At 31.9% G+C, this 11,465-nt stretch overlaps 2 protein-coding genes and 1 long non-coding RNA gene across 3 annotated transcripts; 2 read left to right on the plus strand and 1 right to left on the minus strand.

Annotated features, from left to right (window-relative positions):
* The first annotated feature begins 1,424 nt into the window (after nt 1-1,424).
* Nucleotides 1,425-3,750, plus strand: LOC106623958 (uncharacterized). The gene is made up of 7 exons (XM_036364492.2): nt 1,425-1,586; nt 1,642-2,055; nt 2,112-2,250; nt 2,310-2,476; nt 2,857-3,057; nt 3,130-3,293; nt 3,363-3,750. The coding sequence occupies exons 1-7, from the start codon at nt 1,532-1,534 to the stop codon at nt 3,579-3,581; spliced, it is 1,359 nt and encodes a 452-aa protein (XP_036220385.2). The 5' UTR covers nt 1,425-1,531; the 3' UTR covers nt 3,582-3,750.
* A 1,780-nt stretch (nt 3,751-5,530) lies between these two features.
* Nucleotides 5,531-6,040, plus strand: LOC106623960 (PI-actitoxin-Axm2b). The gene is made up of 2 exons (XM_014243608.3): nt 5,531-5,687; nt 5,766-6,040. Exons 1-2 carry the CDS (start codon nt 5,600-5,602, stop codon nt 5,942-5,944), a joined length of 267 nt encoding a protein of 88 aa, XP_014099083.1. The 5' UTR covers nt 5,531-5,599; the 3' UTR covers nt 5,945-6,040.
* A 1,248-nt stretch (nt 6,041-7,288) lies between these two features.
* Nucleotides 7,289-10,631, minus strand: LOC118681143 (uncharacterized). Its single transcript, XR_011396822.1, has 3 exons — nt 8,671-10,631; nt 8,500-8,593; nt 7,289-8,417 (listed from the first exon to the last, which is right to left on the minus strand). It is a non-coding gene; the product is annotated as an uncharacterized lncRNA (long non-coding RNA).
* Between the last annotated feature and the right edge of the window lie 834 nt (nt 10,632-11,465).

The raw sequence follows: 11,465 nt of genomic DNA on the forward strand, positions 1-11,465 counted from the left end.
AAAAATGGATGGCAACAGTTTTTTGGTACTTTCGGCGTTGTCAATATAACTTCTATACAATTGTATTAGCAAAGTTAGAATTAGGTGTTATATGCACTGTTTTGTCTAATAACTTGTTGGCATTTTGTAGACAATTTCATACTGCCACTCCCATGTTAAATAGTAACACTCCTCCTTAATGGCAAGAAATTGAGTCAGTCAAAATCATTCGATATTATCAGAGATCTATAAGGTGAGGCATAAAAACATCCCAACCTACTTCCTGGAGCTTTGGACGAGTCATTATCGATAGGTGTGGTCTGGCGCTCTCCAGTTAATACACAATTCCTCTCCTGTTAGCCAAATCTGACCACTTTTTGGCGACCGTCTGAATTGTACAATTGTTAACAATACAAATACGAATTAAGAGATTGGCTTCAAATATAAAATATGGCGTATTTACTCTTTGCTAGTTTCCATCTTTGGAGCGTGTTCAAACAATATTGAGTCAAGCGAAAACAAAACTGTCTGAGAATCTTTTTTAGTACGAAATCAAATATAATTATATGTGAGTATGTACATATGCGTAAATATATTGCTATATAATTCAATAAAATTAAAAGTTTGCTAAAAAGACCAACCTGTATGTTTTTGGTATTGTTAATTGATAAAGTTATCTAAAAAATGTTTAAATTTCCAAATCCCAATTGACTTATTAATATTATTGAAGTCAAAATTGTATAATTCGTATATATGCACATACTATGTATATTTTCCTGTGAAGTTGTCATCGCTTAAGCTAACTCAATTAGACTTGCTGAGATGAAGTCTTTTTAGCACTTCTTCATACACTGTGAAAATAGGTAAAATCAGACAATAATCACGCCCACTTCCGATATAATGGTTATGTTGTAAACTACTAAAAGTACGATATTTCACTGAATAAATGCAACAGCCAAGATGGTAGGAAACGGCTTCTTTGAATGGATCCTTTTGATCAATCGTTGTCTACTACTTCAGAAACAATAAGGAACTTTCAGGTAAAGGAATAATCGGAAGTAACTGTCTGAAAAAAATAATTAAAGAAATGTTTCCGACAACTTTTTGAACAAACCTTTGAAGAAATTCTAGAGAATTCAAAAAGCGTTGTAATATATTTGAAAGAGAAACGTTTAGGATGTTTCAAATACATATATTTACTAAATAAAACTTTGCGCCAATAATATTATATATAGTATAGAGCTGCCAATAATAAATTAGGTTGCAATAATTTCAACAATACGGTTGCCAAAGTACACAAAATTATTTAAAAAATTGAGAACATACTTCAAAAAATAAACGGTATTCACTAATGGTTCATATAAATATATGGTTTAAATCTAAATTCAAGAAAATAACGACATAACCAGCCTGTATATTACAACTTATACATGTATCTTAATTCGGTACATTTCCACAGCGACACTTACTTACTTTAAATGACCGTATTGAGCGACATTAAGAACAATTTGAGATTAAGTTCAAGTTTAGCATTTCGAACGTAACAAACGCGATGCATTTAAGCTTTTCGTTATTCATCTGCTACAATTTGCCGTTACTACTGCAAGGTAAGCTTCAGAAAAAAAAATATACAAATTTATCATTTAAAATATGTTCTCCAAGCTTGCCCTATCTACTTGACGATTTCCCTCGATGCCAAAACGTTACAAGATGCTAATATCGAAGTAAATTGGGGTCCCGAATGTCATGATCACCCCGAATGGATAGGTATTTTCAGCGAAGATCCATCGACCACATACGTACAACCCGAGGCACGTATAACCGATATAACAAACTCGTCCGGTAAGGTTTTGAGTGATGTGAAAATCGGTAAATTACGTTTTCCGTCCGGTTGGAATAGTAATGATGTAAATGCGGTGCCCAGCGAATATCCGAAGGGTAAGTGTCTGCCTTATTATGTAGCCAGTTTTAATGGTAGCGAACTGTTGACGGTGGAATGCTTAAAAATACAACCGAATTGGATGTCCAAGTTGGAACATATAGCACAAATGCCTTTGAAAGATCTCTTCATACCGGGTAAGCTTTGTGATTTGAAGGAAATTGTATGATTAAATTATTGGACTTTGTTTTAGGTACTCACGCTTCGGCAGCCTATGTCGCTAATTTGACCAAAACTAAATCGGTGTTGGTTAAAGACTATGTGGTAGCTCAACACTTTGATGTTTGGTCCCAATTGGTCTTTGGCATACGATATTTGGACTTTAGCATTGGGTATGCCGCAAGTAGCAATCGTTGTGTGATTTTATGTATACATATCATGCTCTTTCCAGCTTTGATAAAATTTCAGATGTCTACGATTCAAATAATGCTGATAACTTCTGCATTGTCAATGAGAACAAGCTTGTCCGCCCATTGAAGAGTGTTTTGAAAGATGTTAAGCGTTTTGTGCAACTCTCCCACGAGGTCGTTATATTGGACTTCAGCTCGTTTCCGATTGGTAAGTTCAGAATATGAGCTTTCTTTTATAATTTATTTGTATCTGGTGTGGTGGTTTCGCCAGCCGACAGATGAAAATAAAAGCTGACTAAGCATCGAAACCACAAAATTATATTCAGTTTTTATTTTTATATTCGGCGGAATGATAATGAGTTCTGAAACCATTCCTGAAGATTTTTGCCGGAAACCGCAAGTTTGCTAGAGTAACAACACTGTATTGGTTTTTAGTTATAATCTATAAGCTTGAAAATATAAGAAGATAGCAGAAAAGAGTTAAAATTACTATGAATAAAAATATCAGAACAATGCGAAAAATATAACCTCACTTACTAAAGTTCTAATTTAGAAGGATTTTCAATTTTCAAATTTTCTTTATCACAGGATTTTACAAACATCCCGAGCGTCATAGCAGTCTCCTCCATCTTTTGCACGAAGAAGTGGGCGATATTGTCTACACCCGAAACACGAGTACACATGAGGAAGCTAAGCCATGTTATGAGCTCACTATCGACGAAATAAAGAACAATAATAAATTTCTAATAATTTTATATCCAGTGCAAGAATTACCATATCCGGAAAGTGGTAGGCTCTATTAACATAATCCACAGTTAGTTTTTCTAACCTATAACACTGTTTTGTTGCTAAAATGTATAGAATCGAAAATATTGTGCCCCAATTGGAAACGTTTCTCCACCGCTTTTATGAATACATCCGAGGCATTGGACAACATGCGTTTGTTGTTTAGCAAAAAGCATAATTCACCGGTACAAAATGAAGGTTGGATATTTCAGGCCATACGGAGCATGGAACAGTCTTTGGTTGGTAGCTTGTAAAACCTTTCATTTTCCTTTATCGTTTCTAATATCTTTCTCTCAATTCGCTTGTAGAATAATAATAAATTAGAGACAGCCAAGGAACGTGCCGCGATTTTGAACCCCAAAGTTACGAGTTGGCTCAAAGGTCCTTGGAGCTTAACCGCTAATGTTGTCGCACTTGATTATTTCAGTAATACAAATATTATCGATGTGGCCATTTATGCGAATATGCATAAAGCCTTCAATATGGCTAATAAAAATTTTGTTAACTTTGAGATTCTTAGTAATTAAAGTAAAATATCAATTCGTAAAACAGAGTTGTCAACCGAAACCACATAGCATGCAAAATTATTAAGTCTAGTCGGGCTTTGAGCAATCAAATATATCGAATTTAGGTTATAATCTATAATGTATTAACATAGTTATAAACTCATTAAGAATAAAGCATATTAAAAGTTCATTGAACCCTACTTTACTGGGTTGAGGGTTTCCTTTGTTATAACTTATTTAGCAAAAGTAATTAATCAGTTTCACTTGACAGGCATTGAAGTTTTTATAAAAGTTATTATATCTTTCCAAAAAGTTCTTGGGGTATGAAGACTTTTAGAAAAGGTATGCACGGCGACCTAGGGTCTGTTGTGTCCTTGTATGAAGACTTACATCTTAAGCATTTATAAATTTTTAATTCCAGAAGTTAGTATGGTATACTTTTACTCTGAACGGCTTGAAAGTTTAACTCATCATTACCTACCAGTTTTTGATCTGATCAAATGTTGAATTTTAGCAGGCGGCCGCGGCAAAATTTTGGGTGAATTTCAATTGTCTTTTAAACGCCGTCCGTGTTTTGTTTTTTTTTATGTGTCCGTAGGTCATTGTATAGACAATATCTTCTAGTGAGAACTTTTTTCTTTTTTGATTTCATCCATGGAGAAGGCCGGAAGACACTGCAGTAATGGACCTTTTCGTTTTAAAGCACTCGTAGTTTTAGTGATATACCTGATATATAATATATCAAAGAAAGTTCTGACAAAAGCTTTATTCATTGGCTTTATAAATATTATTTTGGTTTCGAGCAGTTAAATAGTTCTAAGGACCATAGTTACTATTTTGACAACGTTTACAATTTCGCCATAAGAATTCTGTAGCTGCATATGTATCCTTTGGACAATGCATTCGCTATAACATCAATAAAATAATATTTCTATATAACTTGGTTATTTATTAAAATATATGAATATTAATACAAGCATTTGCATAACTTTCTTAGAATTGGTGGCTCATCCAATCATCATTACAAAAAGCAAGAAAAACGTTAACTTCGCCAGTACCGAAACTATGATGCCCTTCACAGTTGCATTTCTTATATCATAAAAGGGTATGAAATGATCTTTATTAGGTTTTTGTTTTTTGATGGAGCAGATTCTATGGCAGCAATATCGTATAGTGCTCCGATATGAACAATATGTTTGGAAATTATAGCGTTGCCTTGGAAAATAATCCATGCAAAATTTCATGAAAATATATTGTCAAATAAAAAAGGTTTCCATAAAAGGACTTGATTTTGATAAATCAGTTTATATAGCAGCTAAAGCCTACAGTGGTGCAATATGGACGCTTCCGATAAGTGTGCAGCTTTTTGAGGAGAAAAGGATGCAAATTTGTAAAGCGATTTCTCAAAAACTAGGACTAGTTCGTGTATATACAGACGGACATGGCTAAAATGTCAGCTAATCAGGCTGAACATTTATATATACTTTAGAGGGTCTTCAACGTTTCGTGCTGGATGAACTTCATGGCAAAGTGTGCAGGGTATAAGTATACATATGTGTACATATACATGTCAAGTTTGTGTGTTAATAATGTTATGATTAATTACCGCTAACTTAATTAATTCAATAGCAGCTAGTGTAATTTTTAGAACACATATATCTAAATGTATATAACAGGCTTCATTTAATATATCTACATATATACATACGCTCATATTTACATACATTTGCATAAGTAGAAATCTATACAAAGAGGTGTGTAGTTGTATTTAAAATTTCTCAGTCAATTTACAGCTATCAATAGCATATTATTTTCATTTAAAACAAAATAAGAATAAACAACTAAAAATAAATCAGGTTGTGCAAACCAGCTAAGGCACACACAAACAAACATACATATAGTTGCAAGTAATATTTACAATATTTTTTTTCAAAATTAAGTACATATACATTTCTTATTAAAAATCGGCCATATAAAGGCGAAGCCACAAGAAATGCAATTGCATTTACAACAGTGTTATTCGCTTGAGTACAGTAATCATGCGATTTATTTATATAACCACAGTCGTTTTATTGCTGCTAACCACATTAGCAGCCGCACAAGATTCATCTTGCCCTGGAAAACCACGTAAATGCTTGACCACTTTAAATTTATATGGATAAAATCAATATTTGTTAATTAAATGTGCATTTATTTCTTATTCAGCAACTCAACTATGTCTGAAGCCGATGAATGTGGGTACCAAAGGTCGTAGCTGTCGACCCAAACAAATGTGGTACTTCAATGAGCGGGCACAAAAATGCGAACGCCTTAAATATACCGGCTGCGGTGGCAATGAGAATCGTTTCTGCACTTTGTCGGGCTGTCAGAATTCATGTATTTAAGTGATGGACACAGTACTTTTTGTATATGCAATTTTTAATTGATATGTATGGATCTTTGTTAGCAAAAACAAAAAATATTAAACAATAATTTGTGGAGTGGTGGCTTGTTTTTTTGTTAATCGGGATATTAAATTATAATTGTATTATTATTAATTATTAAATGATAGATGCATTTTGATGTTGTACTTAATATTTCAAGCAATAAGTTCTTTTTTGATTTATATGCTTTAAATAGCAAACACATATGTATGTCATAATTCTAAGTATTTCTACAGCACCGTAACTATAATACCCTTCACAGGTGAATTTCTTATAATATAAATGCGTATAAAAAGACTTTTATCTTGATTTGGCAAACTTAATATACACTGTTCTCGGTATAAAAAGTGCTTTTACATGTTTTTTTTCACTTTTTACAACTAATTTAAAATTAATTTCGCCTTTCACATTATTCTCATTCTGGTTAAATGTCTATATATATTATAATATTGATAAACAGTGTTCTTTTAAATAAGTTGCTTACATAACAAAGATATTACAAGAGTAATGGTACAAAATTTGAGTTTCTTTACTTTATATTTGATAGCACTAAAATTAAAAAGATCCAAAATAAGGTTCCTAAAAAATATTCAGTAAACAGTTTTGGTTTTTAAATGCTTATTTTAAGTAAATAATTTTTAAACAAATGTAGTGAAACTCGATCTAAAAGTGGATTTTTTTTTTAAATATTTTTGATGCATTATTATTTTTGTGACAAATAATTTATTTCTTACAATTTAATTTTTTTACATTTTAATTTTTCGTATTAAAACTTTTTTTTGTAAATACATAGATAAATTCATAACTAGTCTTGTTAACAAATTCTTGTTTAAAAATATTATATATTTTTTGATTGATTTAATTTTTTGTCTGAGGACAGTGTAATAAACAATATATAGATCGATCAAGCACGAGTTTTTCGGAGTAAATAACTTTCTATCCGTAGAAATAGTACATTCAATATGTTACTTTGTTTCGAATTTAGTAAAATAACATAAAAATATTCAATTTATAAAAACAGTATTTAGTGGGAAATTTTGAAAAAGTATTTTTTTTTTGTTTTGTTTAATATGCAACAAATTTTGATAGTACTTATCTTAAACGCGTTTTATCAAAACTACATTTTTCAAATTGGCGGCAATTGAAACTCGAAAACCCAACAGTTTTGATTTTTATTCTGCCTCTCTGTACAATGATTTTACAGTTTTTTGATGTATGAAAAATGTAGTTTCTCTCGTTCTGGAGCAAAATTTGTTTTTTTAAAGACTACCAGTTTGTTTGAGTTCAATTTTTTTAACAATAGGCTAAGGTGTTGCCAGTTTAATAATATTTTGACAATCACTGCAGCAATTGAGAACTTTTTTCCGTCACTTGTGATTTTTTTATTTCTTGTGTATTTTCATTAATTATGACTACTATCCTCTTGTTTAAAAACATATCGTCGAGTAGATTTCTTTAAAGAAATTTTAAGCTGTTCACACTAGATGTGCATTTTAGTATTTTTACTATTTTTTAGGTATTTTCAGCAATTATAACCTAAAAATACATACTTTTTTTATACATTATATTAAACGTATCTTTCACAATAAATAAATCTTATATAATAAATATTGTGGCGTAATAAACATCAGTACTCTTTTTACAAGTATTTCAGTATTTTTTAAAACAAAGGAGAAAAATTTTATTGACAATTCTGTCGAAGAGTGTTAATTTTTCTAAATTTATATTTTTCACTTTGCCTGTGTTTATGCTCAAGACCCACCGAGTCACGCACTCTACAAATTAGGTATATAATATACACATAACCGCTTTTAGATTAATATAAATCCGACTCGATTCCATTTACAGAAATTCGTGTCTCCTGGAAATTATTGCTTTTATATATAATACATATATCTGTAGTTGATACCGCTCCGAAGCCGTCCCATATTATTAGTATCTGCATTCAAAAAAAATATGTTATTGTTGTTGTAATAATGTAATGTAATGGTTCAAATATATTTAAAGTTCAGTTGGAGTTGCAGAAAAGTGGTGTGGTTCAAGACCTGGAGGATATTTAAGTATTATGTATATTACATTATATAATAATTTTATGTACTTGCAAGTTATATTTGACTGACGGTTTTAATATTTTATGGGTCCATTGTCCTTAGTCAAAAAGTGACTTTAAATACTCTGTTCTCCACAGTCCGTTCACACTGTTAGCTGTGCAAATTGCATGCGCTGTGTAGATATGTATGCGCAAACGTATTCAGCAAACTTATACAATAAGCAATTTGCATTAACTTTAACGTTTATTTTTAACGCCGATCGTTGTTTACTTAGACGCCAGTGAAGCCGAAAGCGCAAATTCTCGCCAGTGATTCATCACAATAATTATTGTTGTTGCCGTATTCCGTAATCGGCTGTTGAGCTTGCCATAAATGTTTGCACACTTGAAGCGAAGAAAAATATGATCAATGTGAGATCACATAAATGTTTTGATTTTTATTATTTATTTTTGCTTTATGTCTTACCATTTTAGCCATGTGTGTCTTGGCCAACAACATATCAGTTTAATACTTGCAATTTGGTAGACAACGCTGTCGTAGCAAATGTATTTTAGGATTTCTAAGAAAAATATAGAAATAAATATATATAATATATACTATATGATGTGCAATATTTTAAAATTAATGAAAACTTACCAGATCCTTATAGTATAACAGTCGGTCCCGGAGAGTTTTTAGAGCGGTTTCAACAACTGTAGAATATACAGGAGAATCGTACGTCTGGAACGGACCCGTATTTGTATCCAATTCATTACGGTAAGTTTTATGCTAATACAATAATATCAAAAGAATTTGTGGAAGCTTTGAACTATTCCGGAGACATACGGATATAATCTGGTTGACAATCTCTTATGTAATTGTTCAAAGCTTAACCATTTTGTAAAATAGCCCAGTTTTTGAGAACTAGATATAAAATTTTTCAGACACTCGTTTCTCTCCAAGAAGCTGCTCATTTGTTGGAATCATCGATATCGGACAACTATATCATATAGCTGCCATACAAACTGAACGATCAAAATAAAGTTCTTGTTTTGAAAATTTTTTTATTTGACAAGATATCTTCACGAAATTTTTCATAGATTATTATCCAGGACAACGCTACAAACTCCGAATAAATTTTTTAGATCGGAGCACTATTGCATATACCTGCCATACAAACTGACCGATCTAAAACGAATTCTTGTATGTAAAGTTCTTTCTTGGTGAAGGTTATTATAGCTTCGTAGCAACCGAAGTTAATATTTTTTCTTGTTTTTATTATATTTTATTTATCGTTTACTTAATTACTTTTCGTATTAACTATTTTTTTGAATATTTATTTCATTAAATTCAATTTTTAGCCTAACATCCATAATTCATACAAGCTAACTTTGTTGCCGCCAAATGCACTCACATTTAAGCATTAGAAGCTACCTACACTACTTTCGGCCCACACAGTGCAGTTGAGCCGCTCCTTTGCGGCTTCACACACACACAAACTGTAATTATTATTTAATTTCAAGCTGACAACCTTCATTCAGCTATTTCCGTATATGGCAACAACAAGAGCCATTGCATTTTCAGAACAACAAATTTTGTTGTTATTGCTGTTGTTGTGTGCAATAGCAAGTCAATTATTTATTTATTTATGCGACAATTTTTATCTGACTTACCAGCATCCAAACAACAAGCTTCTGACGCATCGCGTTCTTCAAAGAAAACCCACACACACAGGCACATACACATCTACAACATATATGGTATATGTAGTATGTATATATGTACAATATGTATTATGCTTATATTGACTACAAGTTCGCCACAGCATCATCAGTTTAGAACCAAGATTGGTTTGAGTTGAGTAGCTCCCATCGTGCCGTTGCTCTTCATTTCACTGTGTGCTTTGCCCAAAGATTACTGCGTCATACTTATATTATAGTGTGCTCTCTAATACACGTGTGTATGTATGTACACATACATACATATGTATGCTAAACAAATTGATTGGATTAAAGTTCTTTTGTGTGGGCGGTCCGTAAAGCGTTGTGCCAGCCACCGAGAATATACTCAATATGCAAGGGAATGCATGAGAAAGTATATTCACGTTTAGATTAATATAAATACAAACATTGAAGCGCAATTATAAAAAGGAATGGAATCCCTGCGTCAAATGTCTGATTAGCGCTTGTAGAAATAACATTATAATGGTTTTCCCGGCTCTACTTGTGATTCATAGAGCACTGTAGTTGGGTCACATCTTCCACCAACTCTTTTACTATAAATATTTGCTGACTATATGTTGTTATCGGTTGACTTGTGTAGGAGAGTAACTTCGCGAGTTATCAGTGTTGTTACGCCTAGAAAAATGGCCTTCAATAGAGAGTAAAAAACCTAAACGTTGAAAAATAAGTGCTTTTGAATTTCTAATTCTCTAATTATATACATACATACATATATATCGAATGTACAGATATTTGAAAATATTCTCCGAAAACATGGAAGTTGATCCGGTAAATAATTTCGGAGATATGAGCGTATGTACTTTTTGCTCTCGACTTTCTCAGATATAGGCATTTGTCAGGTAATGATTGAAGGAATCTGAATCGAGAGTGTAATTTTTGCCACAAAAATCATCATCTTTTTTTATTACTTCTTTTTTTTGTGAATTTGGAATAATTTTGGGCTGAAAAGTCTTTCACACTAGCATACACTTTTTAGGAGGTCCTCCTGCAGATCGAAATAAATCGCCGATTATTAAAGTACCGAATCCGGTATGTAATATTATCCCGACCTTCATACATTACAGTGCGAAATCAGACTAAAACCACGCCTACTTCCCATATAACACAATTTTAAATTCCAACTAATTTCTTTACTTTTCAGCATACAAATCAAGAACCAATCAAAAAGAATTCTCCCCGACTTTGATCCTTGCAAGTTGCGAGAGTTTACCATAAAATGTTCGGTTACACCCGAACTTAGCGCATCCTTACTTGTTTTTTATTTATTTCTATTTAAAAATATAAAATTCACAAGGAAAAAGGTTTTTCTGTTTTGTCCCTACTTTAAGGGACTTAATACTCATCTGTATATTTAATTCAGTTCATTTCCGTCAGTCAAGCAATAAGTTTAATTTTGTGATTTAAATATATAAAATATGTGTTATATATTGTACATACATATATAATATCAAATGTATTGTATATAACATAGTGCAAAATGTCAACAAATTTTGGAAGGCAGAAATTTTGGCAAAGTTGATAAACAAACAATTTATATGTATTAAAAAATATGATGATATTGAAACATCAATTTTTAAAGTACCATGTACATATGCGCATTTAGTAAATACTTTTAGACACCCATGACTCATGCAAATATATTCTACAGCAAACACATAATCCCGCAGACCTTGAATAAAGTACATATGTACGTGCATGCCTTCCTTAATT

The sequence above is a fragment of the Bactrocera oleae genome, chromosome 6 (genome assembly GCF_042242935.1).
Source record: "Bactrocera oleae isolate idBacOlea1 chromosome 6, idBacOlea1, whole genome shotgun sequence".
Taxonomy (NCBI): Eukaryota; Metazoa; Arthropoda; class Insecta; order Diptera; family Tephritidae; genus Bactrocera; species Bactrocera oleae.

Excerpts from the sequence above, each read along its gene's own strand:
- LOC106623958 (XM_036364492.2), top strand. The coding sequence starts at position 1,532 with ATGCATTTAAGCTTTTCGTTATTCATCTGCTACAATTTGCCGTTACTA. Across the intron at positions 2,251-2,309 it reads TATTTGGACTTTAGCATTGG|CTTTGATAAAATTTCAGATG; the intron begins GTATGCCGCAAG and ends TGCTCTTTCCAG. Across the intron at positions 3,058-3,129 it reads ATTACCATATCCGGAAAGTG|AATCGAAAATATTGTGCCCC; the intron begins GTAGGCTCTATT and ends TAAAATGTATAG.
- LOC106623960 (XM_014243608.3), top strand. The coding sequence starts at position 5,600 with ATGCGATTTATTTATATAACCACAGTCGTTTTATTGCTGCTAACCACA. Across the intron at positions 5,688-5,765 it reads ATCTTGCCCTGGAAAACCAC|CAACTCAACTATGTCTGAAG; the intron begins GTAAATGCTTGA and ends TTTCTTATTCAG.